The sequence below is a fragment of the Wallemia ichthyophaga genome, assembly GCF_000400465.1.
Source record: "Wallemia ichthyophaga EXF-994 unplaced genomic scaffold scaffold2, whole genome shotgun sequence".
Lineage (NCBI taxonomy): Eukaryota > Fungi > Basidiomycota > Wallemiomycetes > Wallemiales > Wallemiaceae > Wallemia > Wallemia ichthyophaga.
Window position 1 is genome coordinate 647,059 of NW_008806275.1, and position 16,521 is coordinate 663,579.

The window sequence follows — 16,521 nt, forward strand, 5'->3', positions numbered from 1 at the left end:
CAATTTGCTATACCCTGCTAAGAGCCGCTTTAACTACCTATTCGCTACATTAGTTCTCTGCGTGGTATGGGCGGTTGCATCGAACGCGAACTGGCGCCCGAGCATGCATGCAAGACAGATTGCACGAGCACCGAAATTAAAAGCTAAACAAGATGACAAAAACACATACGAATTCAATACCATCGTAAATTGCATTGTTGTCTACTCCGAAACTTTACTGTCTTAATTTTGATCGTGTCGGTGTTTGTGATCTTATGCATTCAGTGCAAAATTGCACATAATGTTACCCTCGTGATACACATGTAATCGTAATATCATATCCCGGTTTTTTCCTCTTCTTCTACCATCAGCACAACACATGTCAGCAAAAGTATTTTATATCACAGGTACTTCTTCTGGATTCGGCAGAGAATTAGCTCTGGATCTCGCCAGTCGTGGGCACAATGTCATTGCCACTGCACTATCAATCGACTGGATCGAGGATCTCGCCAAGGTCGATAATGTCAAGACCCAGCAAGTTGATGTGACAGATTCGCCAACAATTCTCCAGCAGAAGGTAGAGGAAGCTATCAAATTCTTTGGCAAGATAGACGTTCTTTTCAACAATGCAGGTCTCATTCAAAACGGTTGTCTCGAAGAGCTCGATGATGCGGAGATCAGAAACTTGTTCGATGTTAACGTGTTCGGCAACATTAATCTGACGAGAGCCATACTGCCATATTTCAGATCCACCGAGACAGAAAGTATGATTTGCACCGTGACCTCGATGGGTGGCACTGTGTCAATTGGAGGGTGTTCCGCCTACTGTGCGAGCAAATTTGCACTCGAGGGTTTCTTCGAGGGATTGAGTGGTGAATTGAATTCATCACAGCTGCCTATCAAAGTCTTGTGCATTTCTCCAGGCGGTTTTAGAACTAACTTATATAGCAACGCGAAGAGCCCTAAGAACACTATTGATGCATACAAGCCGGCTACAGAAATCATGAATGATCTTTGCAAGCAATTTAGTACAGCTGGCGGTATGCCTAAAGTTGGTGCTAAGTTGATGGCGGACGCAATGCTGAAAGAGGGCTCTGCTGAGGGTAGAGAGATACCTCTGCGCCTGCCAATTGGCTCGGACTCTGTCAAATTCACACTCGACAAGTTCAAGAGAGAGTCTGAAATGTACGAGGCATGGAGATCATTTGCGGCGGAGGCCGACACTAAGTAAAGGGTGGAACAGGTTGAGCTTGTACATAATGAGCTAAATGTATGAAGATTTTAATGATTATAAAAGTAATTGGTTGTATGTTAGAGCTGACTGAGCGTGTGTGGCCTGTAATAACGAAACAGTACCGCAAATGCACAAGTAAATTATGTTATATCTGCACATCTTCCACGCAATTCCGAGCTTATTTCTGAGCCGCACCTTATTCAAAGTCCACAAATTATAGATAAGGCAATTTTTTGGCCCGTCTTTGATCAAAGATGGAATTTTGCGTAGCATGGAATGTTACAGACATACCGGCGGGGTTTTGGAAGAAATTAAACCTCGTTCAACTCATATTTCACAACTCCTACGCAATATACGTGGGTGCAGTGAACTCGAAATGACATATTGGCATTTATGCAAGGAACTTTATACCTGAGGTACTTATTCACAGGCGAAATTAAAATAAGTAAAGTTGAATAACATTACAATAACATCAACATCGTTAATTGCAGTGAATTCATTTAGCTCCTGTCTTATTATTTAGGCTAGGGTCGAAATAATTCTGCTTGTACCTAAGTCTAACCTTATGAATTGATATTTGGTTACAATATCATCTCTGAGATTTCTCGTTAATATCATCGGTATCACAAATTTCCAAAAAAAAAGTCTGTTTGATTACAGGCACTTCTTCTGGATTCGGCAGAGAACTAGTTTTGGATCTCGCAAGCCGCGGTCAAAAAGTGATCGCTACTGCATTGTCCACCGACTTGATTGAGAATTTCACCAAACTCGATAATGCCAAGACCCAGAAAGTTGATGAGATAGACTCGCCAGCCAATCTCCAGCAGAAGGTAGAGGAAGCCATTACATTCTTCGACATTGACGTCCCCATGAACAACGCTGGATTCTCTCAAACTACATCTTGCATCGCGTTCTTCACATATCGAATTCACTGCTTCGTTAGTTGTCTCACCTTTAGCGACGTTTCCTTCCACGATCAGGCAATCGATACGCATTTCTTAAGACATTGGCTTCAGTCCTTTATATATGCCAAAGCGTGTTTCTGGCAGCTCCAAAGGCTGTCTAAAAAAGTTTTCTGTTCAGAGCGCCTGAAGACGACTGAGGCTGTAAGTGCGGCGAGTAGGGACAGCAACAGATACTAGCCTACTAAAAATTATAATTTAATGCCCTATTGAGTTTTCCGGTAAAAGCTTCTCCGCGTAATCTGAGTGAAGTCATTTGCATTTTGGTCATCGGAAAGCGATGCATGAGAGAGGGATGTATTGTTAGCTGTTGTAGTAACCGGAAAACATTTCCCGTCAGCTTATACTTTCCAAAGCGCAGCTCAACAAGCATGAAGGCTCAGGTGCGAAGAGGCAGATGTCGATGCAAATGATGTCAAGGGGTCTAAAATTCGGGCTTGAACGACATTCAAAGCTGGAAAATGTGCATTGATTTTGGCAGTATTATGCGCGTGGGTGTTAATGCATGTTCAAATTTTACGTATGTGCTCCCGGTACTACCTGCTAAGCTCGAGGTGAAATTTTGCATTTGAGGAGCCCAAAGGCAGCGCCAACAGACCTTAATTGGAATTTAAGCGGAGCATGTCATTCCACTAGAATTTAAACTTTAAATTATGTGCGGTGTTTCCGATCAAACTAACGACAATCTCCTCCATTTCCCGTCACCTTTCGCATCAGGAAGTTGAACAAACAACTTGTCTTTTGATGCAACGCGAAGCGGTAGATTGAGAATATATATGCCAATCAATGCTTTAGATATGTGGACTTGGCAGAGTGAAGTTTGCATCAGTATTCGCTTCTTTATAATCAGATTTGCGGTGAATGGGGATGAGTAAGTTGTGTGGATATCCACGCTCGGATATGAAAATTGATATTGGAATTTGTTTCAGCTGGCGAGAGTTGGTATCGCGAAGGATAATTGGACGTTTCACCAATATACATGTTGATAGAATTAGAAGCTTACATGCAAACGCGGTACTACTTTGACAATTTGTAACACAGATCCACACGTGTCTTTCTATGCAAGTGAAAGTGAAGTCCGTGGCTCACTTAATATCCGTCATCATCGCTGCAAATGTCGACAAAAGTATTTTATATCACAGGCACCTCTTCTGGATTCGGGAGAGACTTGGTATTGGATTTGAATCAACGTGGCCACAAAGTCATCGCCACCGCGAGATCTCTTCACAAGATTGAAGATCTCGCCAAACTTGACAACGTCAAGATACAGCAGCTCGACGTTACAGATAAGCCAGCAATTCTCCAGCAGAAGATCGACGAAGCCATCACATTCTTTGGCAAGATCGACGCACTCGTCAACAACGCCGGCTATTCACAGACCGGTTGCTTCGAAGAGCTCACTGATGCTGAGATCAGGAAGGTGTACGACACCAACGTCTTCGGAACTGTCAACTTGACTAAGGCCATACTACCACACTTCAGGTCCACGGAGACGGAGAGCACGATCTGCACCATCACCTCGCTGGGCGGAACTGTGTCATTTCCTGTGTGCTCCGCGTACACATCCAGCAAATTCGCTCTTGAAGGCTTTTTTGAGGCGTTGGATGGCGAGTTGAAAATGTCACAGCAGCCAGTCAAGGTCCTTATAGTGGCCCCGGGGGCATTCAGGACTGAATTCATGGGCAACATCCAGAAGTCTAAGGAAGACATCGACGCGTACAAGCCCGTGAAGGATTACATTGATACGTCGTTCAAGCAGTTTTCAGTCACCGGGGGTGTCCCTAAGATCGGCGCCAAGTTGATGGCGGATGCGATGCTGAAGGAAGGCTCTGCGGAGGGCAAGGAGATTCCGCTGCGCCTGCCCATCGGCTCGGACGCGGCCAAGTACATGCTCGACAAGTTCAAGAGGGAGTCTGAGGTGTGCGAGGCGTGGAAGCCATACGCGGCAGAGGCGGACGCGCAGTGAGACGTGTACACTTATGATTTATATGCACAAAAATTAAAGAAAAACGACTTTCACGCGCCCCGAATGCAAAAACATTTCTAGGAGGAAGATAAAAGATTTGACAGGAGAGGGATTCGAACCCTCGCTCTTTCGAACACGGATGCTGTCGCCTTAACCGTGCGCCTTAGACCACTCGGCCATCCTGCCTATCCTGAAATAAAACCTTTGCCACATTATAAACCGTTATTGGAGCGGGAGGTTCTGGCAAAGCAGATGTGAGGCAGCGCGGCGCCCATTTACGAGTTTTTTTTTAAAACAGCAATTACGACGCTAGTCAAGAAACGCTCCCAGTAAATTCAGCACTCTCTTTGACTTCTCATGCTCTAAGAAGTATTGATGGACACAGTTTAAACATTTATCGTTTTAACAATATATTTAGATTTCATCATCATCATCATCAGGCGGCGCGGCGGAAGCGTATGTGCATTTGTGCAGGCGGTTGGGCGTTTCCCCTTGGGCGACTGTTTGCATCCGCGAGCACTTTTTTGGGCGGGCTTGACTCCCGCTGCGTCGCGAAGGGAGCGGAGTGCAGTACTGTACGCGGGAATGCGCGTTCGATTAGGGTGCGAAAATGTGTTTTCTTATGCTATGGCGTCATAGCGCCCCTCCCTCTGTACCTTCACATCATACTTTCGAATCAGAGGTTCGTGCAGAGAAGCCTTGAATATACCTTGAATTAGAATATTACTACTACTACTCAACAATGTATAGTTAATTTTACTACCAACACTATTTTATTTTGAGGCACCGCTAAGGAGAGTCCGACGCGCTCTGCTTCTGAAGCGCTTTATTAGCACTCAAGCGTATCACAACACACAACACACAGTACGCACAACTGGTCGTAAACGTAAATGTATCGTGCGTCGCGTAATCTATAAGCACAGCTCTAGTTGATGAGCGAGACTGTGAATATGCTCATGTACCCAGTTACTGGAGGAGTGGTTAGTAAAGTAGCGCCAGTACCATCACACTCACATAGCCCGGTGAGCTTCTCGACCGGAGTATGGAAGTACATGCAAGTGACGAGCAGCATCCAGATCCACAGCACGAGCAGCGCAACTGAGGAATAGACGGCCACTCTGTGTACTGCACTGGCGCCCTTCTGCAGAGGAGCCTTCTCGTTTCTAGCAGAGGCAGAAATAGAATCCGCACCGCTAAAGTGGGCAAAGCACGGCTTGAGAGTGAGGTAGATGATGTAAGCAGAGAGCATGAGGAGGAAAGTGTGCCCAGAGACGTCATGTCCACCAACCCACTTCGCCGATGTGGGTGATGTGGTTGTTGTGGACGCAGATGCAGGAAGCAGCTGGGGATAGCACTCGAGGTGGTTGACAGGGACAAGGAGGGGAGTTGCTGGAGTGCCACCCTCGATACCGGCATTGATGTCTTCGATGACGCACTGTGCGCCTGTCATCAGCCACAAACGGTGGAGGAGACCGTCACCGAAGAACCAAGTTGTGCTGTAAAGTGTGAGTAAGTGTACCATACAAAGCAGACAACGCACAACAAGAACCACGAGCTGGTGGCTGCTACCCAGCGCAAACCACTAACAACGCGCCAACGCTGACTCGTGCTGCGATCGTCGTTGGGCGCTGTGAGTACCAAAGAGAGAATAGAAACGCTCGTCCATCCCCACGCCTTCTTGACGAAGAGCTTGTTGAAGACGTTCTTCCTTGCAGCAAAGTAGGCACCAGATTTGGCGAGAGAGCCGGCAGAGCTAGTATCCTGGAACGTGTCGTAGTAGACGCTGTAAACAGTGCCTAGAAGTACAACTGCCGTGAGTAGAGATATGAAAAGAAGACTAGACATGGTCGTACGTGTGGAAGAACGACGGCGTGCGGGAGTGTTTATGAGAAATCTAGCGCCGATGATACCATTCATCGCTGTCATCAATGCCTTTGATTGGACGCGTCGGTTGTATTACAATGCATGAGCTGTATGGAGATGGCAGTGCGGAGTATTCAGAAGATGCGATGACGCCTCTAAGCCTCTAAACCTTTATGCTTCTACTCGGGATCTGCAGCTGAATTTTCATTTTTACGATATTGAGCACATCAGCGTTATTTCTCGCTTAGGTCATCTCAGCGCAGTGCTTCTTCCACTGCAACCAACACGACAAGAAAATGTCCAACACACCACACGGAAACGTTTTGAAGGTGGCTGTGCTGCTGCTGTAGCCATATCCCACTCATCCGCTCCCTCAGGATCTTCACGTAAGAGACGCAGACAAGCAGGAGCAGCTCATCGCTGAATCTGAGAATCTGCCCTCTGTCAGCCTCACTGAGCGCCAGCTGTGCGACTTAGAACTCATTATGAACGGCGGTTTCTCACCTTTGGAAGGTTTCATGGGCAAAAAGGACTACGACAGCGTTGTTGAGACAATGAGGCTCGCAGACGGCTTAGTATTCCCAATTCCAGTAACCCTTGACTTGGCAAGTGAACAAATCAAAGAATTGGGTCTCGCTTCTGGCTCAAGAGTCACACTCCGCGACCCAAGAGACGAGAACCCGCTCGCTATAATCACTGTAGACGATATCTGGCAGCCAGTCAAGTCAAACGAGGCTGAGAAGGTCTTTGGTGCCGGTGAGAACGACTTGGCCCACCCAGCCATCGCATACCTCCACAACCACGTCAAGGACAGCTATGTCGGCGGTAAGGTACAGGCTGTTAATCCTCCACTCCACTACGACTACGTCGCCCAGCGTTTCACTCCTGCTGAGCTTCGTTCTCACTTCAAGAAGCTCGCTTGGAGAAAGGTCGTTGCCTTCCAAACACGCAACCCTATGCACAGAGCTCACAGAGAGCTCACCGTCCGCGCTGCTCGTCAACGTCAAGCCAATGTTCTCATCCACCCTGTCGTCGGTCTCACCAAGCCAGGTGACGTCGATCACTTCACCAGAGTCAGAGTATATCAATCTATCATGCCAAAATATCCGAACGGCATGGCCCAATTAGCTCTCTTACCATTAGCTATGCGTATGGCTGGTCCACGTGAAGCTGTTTGGCACGCCATCATCCGTAAAAACTTCGGTACCACACACTTCATTGTCGGTAGAGACCACGCTGGTCCAGGCAAAAACAGCCACGGCAAGGACTTCTACGGTCCATACGATGCCCAAGAGCTCGTTACCTCGTTCAAAGATGAACTTAAGATCGAGATGGTTCCATTCCAGATGATGACCTACCTCCCTGAAACTGACGAGTACCAGCCAGTCGATGAGGTACCACAAGGCACCCCAACCGCGAACATCTCCGGCACTGAGCTCCGTCGTCGTCTTAAGACAGGTGCACACATCCCAGATTGGTTCTCCTACGACTCAGTCGTCAAAACCCTCCGGGAATCGTACCCACCAAGACTCCAACAAGGTTTCACTATCATGTTGACTGGTCTTTGGAACTCTGGTAAGGACCAGATCGCCAAGGCTCTCCAAGTCAAGCTCAACGAGCAAGGTGGTCGTTCAGTTAGTTTGTTGCTCGGTGAAACTGTTAGACAGGAGTTATCAACCGAATTAGGTTTCTCCCACGAAGACAGACACAAGAACCTCCAAAGAATTGCATTCGTTTCGGCTGAATTGAGCAGAGCTGGTGCTGCTGTTATCGCTTCACCACTTGCACCATTCGAAGAATCGCGCCAACAAGCACGCAAGACTGTCGAGACTACCGGCGGTGCTGGAAATTTCTTCCTTATTCACGTCGCCACTCCAATTGAAGTGTGTGAGAAGACGGACAGAAGAGGTGTGTACGCAAAGGCACGCAAAGGCGACATCAAGAACTTCACTGGCGTTTCTGATGGCTACGAGGTTCCAAAGGATGCCGATATCACCGTTGATGTTGCTGAGCAACCTATTTCCGAGATTGTGCACAGCATCGTCTTGTTGCTTGAGGGTGAAGGTCTCGTTTAAGGTGGTTTTTATAGACAATTTTAGATGTATTACATGCAAGCAGCTTTTCATGTTATTGAATGACTGGAATTGGGTTGCTAAAATCAAGCATTCCTTCGTTGAATGAGTATTCCTTTTTGAGTGGGCGGTATTAGCGGGATTTACATTGGCATTAGTGGGATTTACTTACCAATCATGAAGGTCTCTACTCACAGAACTTGCAAATCACTCAACCTTCTTTATCAATGGCTGCCCCACCGTCTATTGCCGGTCCGCCGCCAGCTGAATCTGCCGAGTTTGCCTCTGAAAGTCCAGTTAGCGTCACGCCTAGCGATTCCGCGTGATTCCATCTCTTGCTATCGATCGATGATGATGATGATGAAAACTAAATATATTGTTAAGACGATACATGGTTAAACTGCGTCCATCAATAGATAGATAGAAAGAAATCATCATATATAGTCAAGAGTGTTACAGCGATTAATAATCTTCGCCTATCTATACTTCTTGTGCATTGATAGATGACGATTGTAGTGACTCAAAGGGATGCGGTTCTTGGCACGTTTGCCGTAAATTGGGAGGTAACTACGTGAAGCTACCGGAAGCGCGCGGGTGGGTGCTGAACTGGTTTTTGAAGAACTCATAGAGAGATTTGAGAGCTTCTTTATTTGAAATCATGTATTTCATCTCTAATCTTAACCCAATCCATATATCCTCCTCCTCAACGATAATCTTGCTTGATCGAACTTGCTACATCTGAAAATCCTGTGTGTGATACAGTCTACTTCATTGCACTTGCTGCAAAGTGGTGAGTCAGACAATTTGAATCGGAATCGGTAAGACTTGGCAGTAGGGAATTGGCCTGAGGGGATCTATGTGGCCACACTTCGCGTACCACGGGGAAGCTTGTTGAGCATCCTGGCCGCCTGTGTGAAAGTCATTCTACCCATTGCTCTCTCTGCATCTTTCGACAATGGTCCTGGAAAACTACGTGCATCTACTCTCAAGAGAGCAGTGTGTCGCTACGGAATGCGGAGAGAGCCGGCTTGAGAATGAAGTCAACAGAGTTCCTGTTTTCGCCGGTATCTTTTTTTCCTTCATGGGCTTCTTGATCGGCAAGTTCGTTGCCTTCCACATTCATGTGACCCGGGATCCACATCAGGTACGTAATTCAACCGTATAGCCGTTGAGCTTGTTCAACAACAAGATAATTCTACTGATAATGTACTGTGAGGCTTTGGACGTCTGTGAGTGCACGATTGCTGCTAAGACCGCCTGGCTGTCTGTGTATCAGAATAGACGGTAAAATTGCAGAGGTGAAACTTTTGTACCAGTAAGTTTTTATACTACCCATACACGTATGCAGCAATATTATAAGTCAGGTGGTTCCGATATCTCAGGCTGGGAGGTAGTATTGCATGGCTTTTTATATGAATGTGTTTTTATGTATATATCGGTTAAGAAAGATAAAGGATTACAAATTCTGTGCTGGCGAGCGCGGAATCGCCGGAGCAAATATTCAAAGGTGGGGAGAGGAGAGTAGGTGAGGTGAAGTCAGGTGAGTAGGGGGAGGGTCAGTATTTGAGTTGTATGCTTTGCTATTGGGACAAGACGGCTTGCTAAGATTATTAATAGATTTGCTCTGGACAGCAAATATCAGATCTCCGATGGCGCAATTGGCTAGCGCGTCCGACTGTTAATCGGGAGGTTGGTGGTTCGAGCCCACCTCGGAGAGTATATTTTTGCGCGCACTTTTTGATTCGGAGATGCTTCAAGTATTGATCAGATTCGCCTTGACTTAGGACTTTTTCATTGAATTGAATCTACTGTCGTAAAAAAAAACTAATAATTTTTGCCATCGACATTGTCTGTCTGACATATCGATTATGAGAGACAGGAATGCAAGTATCGCACATATAAGTCCAAAAGAACTCTCAAATACCATAAGACACACCCAGATTACACAACTTGATGAACATTTCATCATTGAACCTAGACTTTCATCAGCAAGATAACAAATTTTTGATGGATGGTTTCGTCGTTTAATTATCATTACAGTGGGTTTGCTGTGCCACTCTAGGATCCCTGTTAACAAATTGTCTCTAGACTTCGGCTATCCGTGGCAACATGTGAGTCTGACGATCTTCACTCAAGCATCGCTGAAGGGAGTGGCTGCGTAGGTAACTTCAGCACTATGGAGAAAATACCCAAATCCAAACTCATCTCACGTGAAAAGTGTGGACGTACTCAGTCGATCGATAGATGCGAAGACTGGTGATGTGACCACTGAGAGACTAATCGGTGTTGAGCAAGCGGCGCCACTTTGGGCGATCAAGGTTGGTTTCCTTGGTTTTTTGATAGCCAAGAAACCAAAATAACACGATAAACAGCTCTTCAACTGCAGTTCAACGGCATTCGTGATAGAGAGGCTAACGGTGTCACCTCAACTACAACGAACAACGGCTAGATCGGTTAATCTCTCGCTTAGTGACTATCTGAAGTGCGATGAGACTATCACATATACTCCTCATCCATCAAATCCCGCACTCGCAACGCTCTTCTCCCAGACAGCTCAATTTACTTCAGCTGGCACACTGGGGTGGAAAATGGCAGAGAAGAAGCTTGAAGAGCATAGTGTGAGGCGGTTTAGTGAGAATGCAGGACGAGGGCGTGAAGGTGAGTGGTAATTGGGTTTGAAATTGCGGTAAGCAGCAGGCTAACAAAGCGTAGGATTCGAGTTTATACTTAGAAATTACAACAAGATATAGAATTATATTACGCGCGCTACTACCAGGACACTGCACAGCCACTAGTACTAGTCTAACACTTACCACCACACCAGCCATTCAGTTCATTCATCGTCAATCAAAGCATCTTGTACACCGCGGCCATTTGGCACTAGAAATCCAATTAGACATTCATCCAGCATGTAATCTATGTTGACCCATGCGTGTGTTTTCACTGAGAGCGCCGTCAGCCTGTCTCAAACCACCTGAGGCACCACCTACTGAACAAATCCGTGCCATCCTTACCAGCGATCCGGAGGACCTCTTTATCGCCACCTGGGTGGAATGGCAAATATCGCGTCACATTATACACTTTACCGCTAAAGCTACACCAGATTTCATCATCAACACTATCTGGTTTACGACGGTGCAAGGACATCATTTTAGGTGAAATGGGTACTGGACAATTCCAATCAACCTGTCTAAGATCTTCTGAGGATGATTTCAATTTTGCCCAATCTAAAGGGCCGAAACCGGGCTGTAGGGCGACTTTCTGAGCGGGTTTCTGGGTATTTCTGGTGGTTGTTGGCGGTGGCATCAAGCTCATGATGAAGCAGAGTAATTTTACTTATCACTTGAGATAGTGAGTGTCAAACTCAGACCAATTCTCTTCAAATTCGACAACGAAAGCTAGCGATTGAAAATGGACGACTGGGGTGTGTACGAGGAATTAGCAGACGCTCATGTCTAATCACATCGTCCAGACGCATCCTCATCCGACGAACAACCACAGCAAGCACCACAGCCAGTCGCTGCAGCTGCACCTGCTCGCAAGGGGAAGTTTGATGACGAAGACGAAGAAGACAAAGTAGAGGTGAGTTGTAGGCGCTAACGTTTACTTAAACAAACTCACACTAATTTCAGGACAGCTGGGACGCACCTTCAGAGGATGAGAAGGACGAGAAGAAATCAGCACCTCCAAAGAAGCCAGCCGCAACAGCAGCACCACCAAAGAAAAAAGGCACACTAAAGGCAAAGCTGGCACAAAAGGAAGACGAGCGCAAGCAAAGAATGGAGAAGCAGGGTGAGATTGACGATGGCGATGCTATCGATTGGTTGGAGAAGCAGAGAATCGAAAGACAGCAAGCCAAAGAAAAGGAAATCGAGAGCGATCTTGCTAACGCAGCAGATCTCTTCGCCGGAATGAACGTCTCTCCGTCTACGACTCAAACGCTTAAGAAGAAGCCAACCAAGTTACCTGAATTCCAACAGCTGGCTGCTGCCGTACAGGAAGTATACTTTGCTCCATATGTCACCAACCCACAATACTCTCAATTCGTTACAACGCTCGTTAAGAACCTCGCAGACACACTCAAGGAAAACGAGATAAAGGGTATGGCTAGCAGACTCAACACACAAGCTGCAGAGAAGGCTCGCGCTAACAAGGCAGCTGCTGCCAAGAACAAGAAAACCAAACCAAGTCTTGGTGGTGGTCACACAACCACTGGTACTAGACTTGACACTAACATTTACGATGAGGCGCTAGATGATGGTGATGATGACGATTTGGAGTTCATGTAGATGTATATATTTAGAATTTGCGGCATTTGAATTTGAATGAGTGTGTTATGTCTATAATAAATTAGAAATGGAAATAGCGATTGAGATTGAGTATGAGAGAAATGAGTTTGTCAAAAAAAACATTGAAAATTGTTTCAAGTATTGACTACCCAGACAACATTCGCAGGCCTCACGAATAACGCTTTGTGAGACTGGTTTGGTGTTTCTTGAACGGGTGGTTCGGAGAAAGCAGACAAGCCAGAAGACTTTCTAAGACCATTGCCGCTGCCATTGCCATCACTCCTCTTGTCAATGCGACTTTGTAAGTTGAGGCTTGGGCGTGGCTCCATTGCATTCCACTTCTCTCCTTTGATCTGGAAATGGCTTGTTAGACATATCACGAATAGAGACAAAAACACACATCAAAATAGCGCCTATCTTGAAGTATCCCATCGTTCCATCCAGACACCGAATTCAGCTTCTCTTGGGTAATCTCCTCGGAAGGAATCTCGACGCCGACCCAGGGACCTAATTCATTAGCCAGTGTACCCAAGTATCTGACTAACGCTCTAAATCTAACAAAAGAGCTTGATTTACCTCTGCGTTTTGGTTTACAAGCAACAATGCAGGGTATACCAATACTCAGAGCGACGCCGTTAGGTTCAACGACTCTCCTTGGCGGTGGAATAGTGGGTGCTTGTGTGCTTTTCGACGGTGACTTTTGTGTGCTGTTCGATGAAGATCTCTGTGTGCTAATTGTTGGAGATCTTTTTGTTTCACTAGTCGGTGATGGCATGTCGGGGTGTTCGACAAGTGAAGCCATACTCATCCGAGTCGGAAGTGAGCGTTCAGTGAGCGATAATGAAGGAATACGCGACGGAACACTTTCATTGTCGTCGTCGTCTGTTTCTATGCCTCCCACAAAGCTCAGACTTTTGAGACTGTTGAGGTTACTCCATCTTTGTGTCGATTTCGGAGAGCTTTTGTCACTATTGGATAGTGTTGCACGCGGTGTAGAGTTGACATCTTCTACGATCTCTTCCATCTCACTAAGTGAGGTGGAGTGCGGACGACGTGACTTTTTCTGGGGTGTTTGAATGTCACCTATTTGCTCATTTTCCTTTCCTTCGTCTTGCTGCTCGGAGGGAAGTTGGTCTATTCCTTGTAATTCTTCCTTGTCTTCCTCCTCTTCCATCTCCTTGCCCTCTCTCTGAGGCAAGGCAGCAGACATAGTCCTCGCGTCATTTTTACTGCCTCCCTCAAACTTGGCGGCTAAAGACCTTACACTACTCACCGGTTGCGACTGAGGGCGGGGGCGGCGATGGGGGCCATCAGCGTTATTCGTCATGGTACCCCCTTTCTTCTCTAGTTTTTCTTTGTTGCTTTTCGGTGTCGAAGATTTACGCACGCTTATCGCATGTGTAGGGATAAGACTGGGAGAAGGAGTGCTCATCCGTCTATTGGCAGGTGGGGTGAGTAGACTGGTGTCAGGTTCAGTACGCGTGCCGGTACCCATACCGGTGCTATTTCTTTGTCTGTGCTTCTGATTCTGCTCATCACGACTACTGCTTCCGATACTGCCTGCGCCACTCACACCACTCGAAAGGGAGTGATTGCGCATGAGTTTGGGTATGTGTGAGCTATTTCTTCCATCGCGAGTACTTTGATTCTGCACGCTTTGGACGCTCTGGCTCCGTCTGTGGATATCTTCTGGGCTTTTCGGTTGGGTAGTAGAAGAGGACGTGCGGCTTGGTTTGGCGCCGAAGCCGGAGCGTACTGAAGGCGGTGTTGATGGTGAGTGTGAGTGTGAGTTTGATGTTGAAGATGAGGCTGAACTATACGCTACGGGACGTCTTCCGGGGTATTTGCTAGGAGTATTTTGACTGCTTTGCCTGGTTTGCGTGGTTGGCGTAGTGCGAGGGGATGAATTGCGCATCGCACTCGCTGTCGATGTACCGTTTGGTGTAGACGTGCTCGCGCTTAGGCTACCGGCGCGACGAGGAGGCATCTCGCGCGATACAGCATCTCTAGAAGGACTGGCGCTGACTGAAGCAGTACGAAATGGAGTGGACGTCGTACGTGTGTGCGTGTGAGTGGGTGTGATAATATTCTTGCTACTACCACCACCAGCCGCATTGCGAATCGTACCTGCTGCACTGCGCAATACACTCGCTCTCAACCCATCACTGTCATCTTTACGTCCTGCGTTGACCGGTTTCCTCACCACCCTGCGAGTTGTTTTTGGTGGGGAGGGTGAGGGTGTGTGGGGGGGTGCCTTAGGTTTTTGGGCTGCATTCATTTGGGGTGTTTGAGAGGTTTGTTCAAGTAGATCACTAACTGGCAAGTCTAGTTCTGTTGTTTGGTGTGTGACTCACTTGTTAGCCATCCACTCTCACCAAAAACGCTCTCACTCACCTATGCTCAGCTCATCGAGTGCCCAGTCATCAAGCAAACCAAATCCACCTGCGGGATGCACATTCGAGAGCTTGACGTTCATCCACCTATTCCTCAACACTCCCAGAATCCTCTTGCGCTCCTCTTCGCACGTCTCGCGCGTGCTAGGCGTCAAGCATCTTCCGCCGTCCTGCTGGTGCTGTTGGTGCTCGTGCTCGTGCTCAATTTCCTCCGATCTGCGCAGCACTTTTTGAGTAAAGAGCTGGTAAACCAAGGCGCAATTATCGTCGTTGAGTATCTCCACAATAAGTTCGAGCAAGTGATCGAACGAGTCAGTAGAGAAGCCGACGCCGCGGACGAGGTCCCAGAACGACGGTGAGTCGAGAACGCCGGCGAGATGTTCGCTCAGCACGCACTTGATCTGAGCATCGACTGCGTCAAGCATGCTGTGCAACTCATTCACCCATCCGCTATAACGCATCTCATTAGCAAGACGCTCTCTGGCACAAGCCACGCCACGCATTGTGCTAATCAGCGTCAAAGCCCCAACACCCTCGTTGACACCCTGCACTAACTTTCGACGCGTCACAAGAGGCAGCTCCGCTACATCCCTGTTCCACATATCTCCGAAGGCTTTGGTGCATACTTGGATAGCTGAAGCTTCCAAATCGGGCTCGTTCGTCGTTTCTCTCACTGCAAAGGCGAGGATGCGGGGTATACGAGAGAGACATTGTCGGTAGTTGGGTGTTTTGTGCGCAAACCTAAAGTAGCTGGCCATCTCGGCTATCCTGGCTACAATCTGCTCCTTGAGTGGCTGGACATCGAGATATTCGGCCGCATCGTACACCTCGAAAGCAGTACCGAGGTCGAGGGTGCGATTGGAAAAAACGACCGTTCCAGCGTAAAGATAACCCAACGCAAAATGGAGAGAAGCAGGGGTAAATGGTGGTTGGTGGAGAGTAATTGTGCGCGGTGCTCGTGCGTCCGCGTTTGCGTTTTGAACGGATTCGAAAAAGCCACTGCTGGTGGAGAGAATGTTGGCAAAGTAAGTAGACCGCGAGGCGAGGATGGCTCTATGGGCAGAGAAGGTTGCGTCTATTTCGTCATTGTCTTGTTCGTCAGTGTCAGTGTCTGTGTGAGCGTGTGCGTCCGTAGCCTGGTCGCGATCATCACCAACGAGTATAATCTTGACGTCTGAAAAGAGAGTGGATCTCCACATGTACACCAAATCAAAGCGCATCTTCTGCCGACGTTCGTCGGTGCTTTGTGTATCGACGAGTGGCTGGTCGAATAAAAAATCAAAGCTGTCTCCATCGTCTGCCGTGTATAGGAATTTGAGTGCAGATGAGAGGATAGCAGGGGATGTTGATTGTGGGAGAGTGAGTGTGTTGCACGCTGGATTTGGCGACGGAGATGGAGATGGAGATGGAGATGGAGAGATGGTCGTGTTATTTGAAAATTCGTTTGCAACGCCTCCAAGCCGTGGTAGATACTTGCTCAAGAATTGGCTTGGGGCACGGGCGTATAAGATTGCTACAGGGTCGTGTAAATATAAATATTAATATTAATACACACTCACCCTTATGCGCATACACCAGTTCATCCTCACCGCCGTCCTGTTTCCAGCTTATATCGCTGTATCTCGATTGGGCGTTGGAGAATAAATCAGCGAGATCACTGAGCCAGGCTTCTTCCGACTGGCGCTCGCTGTCCCTTGCTTTGCTCTGCCAGTTGACTGACATGATGGTTGTTTGGCTGAGAGAGCTGAGAGGCAAGCAAACAG

At 47.4% G+C, this 16,521-nt stretch overlaps 8 protein-coding genes and 1 non-coding gene across 9 annotated transcripts; 5 read left to right on the forward strand and 4 right to left on the reverse strand.

Moving 5' to 3' along the window:
• Positions 1-358: 358 nt before the first annotated feature.
• J056_002286 (uncharacterized protein) lies at positions 359-2,355 on the forward strand (the record flags this gene model as incomplete). The annotated part of the gene is made up of 2 exons (XM_009268150.1): positions 359-1,206; positions 1,896-2,355. 2 exons carry the CDS (start codon positions 359-361, stop codon positions 2,353-2,355), a joined length of 1,308 nt encoding a protein of 435 aa, XP_009266425.1.
• Positions 2,356-3,289: 934 nt separating this feature from the next.
• On the forward strand, positions 3,290-4,141 carry J056_002287 (uncharacterized protein; the record flags this gene model as incomplete). The annotated part of the gene is made up of 1 exon (XM_009268151.1): positions 3,290-4,141. One exon carries the CDS (start codon positions 3,290-3,292, stop codon positions 4,139-4,141), a length of 852 nt encoding a protein of 283 aa, XP_009266426.1.
• A 98-nt stretch (positions 4,142-4,239) lies between these two features.
• J056_004899 lies at positions 4,240-4,327 on the reverse strand. The gene has a single exon. It is a non-coding gene; the product is annotated as a tRNA-Leu (tRNA).
• A 739-nt stretch (positions 4,328-5,066) lies between these two features.
• Positions 5,067-6,058, reverse strand: J056_002288 (FIT family protein scs3; the record flags this gene model as incomplete). The annotated part of the gene is made up of 3 exons (XM_009268152.1): positions 5,067-5,110; positions 5,156-5,637; positions 5,682-6,058. The coding sequence occupies 3 exons, from the start codon at positions 6,056-6,058 to the stop codon at positions 5,067-5,069; spliced, it is 903 nt and encodes a 300-aa protein (XP_009266427.1).
• A 242-nt stretch (positions 6,059-6,300) lies between these two features.
• On the forward strand, positions 6,301-8,079 carry J056_002289 (Sulfate adenylyltransferase; the record flags this gene model as incomplete). Its single annotated transcript, XM_009268153.1, has 2 exons — positions 6,301-6,333; positions 6,382-8,079. The coding sequence occupies 2 exons, from the start codon at positions 6,301-6,303 to the stop codon at positions 8,077-8,079; spliced, it is 1,731 nt and encodes a 576-aa protein (XP_009266428.1).
• A 224-nt stretch (positions 8,080-8,303) lies between these two features.
• Positions 8,304-10,826, forward strand: J056_002290 (uncharacterized protein; the record flags this gene model as incomplete). The annotated part of the gene is made up of 4 exons (XM_009268154.1): positions 8,304-8,398; positions 10,295-10,394; positions 10,449-10,734; positions 10,789-10,826. 4 exons carry the CDS (start codon positions 8,304-8,306, stop codon positions 10,824-10,826), a joined length of 519 nt encoding a protein of 172 aa, XP_009266429.1.
• Positions 10,827-10,909: 83 nt separating this feature from the next.
• On the reverse strand, positions 10,910-11,391 carry J056_002291 (uncharacterized protein; the record flags this gene model as incomplete). The annotated part of the gene is made up of 2 exons (XM_009268155.1): positions 10,910-11,019; positions 11,067-11,391. 2 exons carry the CDS (start codon positions 11,389-11,391, stop codon positions 10,910-10,912), a joined length of 435 nt encoding a protein of 144 aa, XP_009266430.1.
• A 96-nt stretch (positions 11,392-11,487) lies between these two features.
• J056_002292 (Eukaryotic translation initiation factor 3 subunit J) lies at positions 11,488-12,365 on the forward strand (the record flags this gene model as incomplete). Its single annotated transcript, XM_009268156.1, has 3 exons — positions 11,488-11,500; positions 11,549-11,658; positions 11,709-12,365. 3 exons carry the CDS (start codon positions 11,488-11,490, stop codon positions 12,363-12,365), a joined length of 780 nt encoding a protein of 259 aa, XP_009266431.1.
• Positions 12,366-12,499: 134 nt separating this feature from the next.
• Positions 12,500-16,480, reverse strand: J056_002293 (uncharacterized protein; the record flags this gene model as incomplete). The annotated part of the gene is made up of 4 exons (XM_009268157.1): positions 12,500-12,718; positions 12,766-14,696; positions 14,760-16,271; positions 16,318-16,480. The coding sequence occupies 4 exons, from the start codon at positions 16,478-16,480 to the stop codon at positions 12,500-12,502; spliced, it is 3,825 nt and encodes a 1,274-aa protein (XP_009266432.1).
• Between the last annotated feature and the right edge of the window lie 41 nt (positions 16,481-16,521).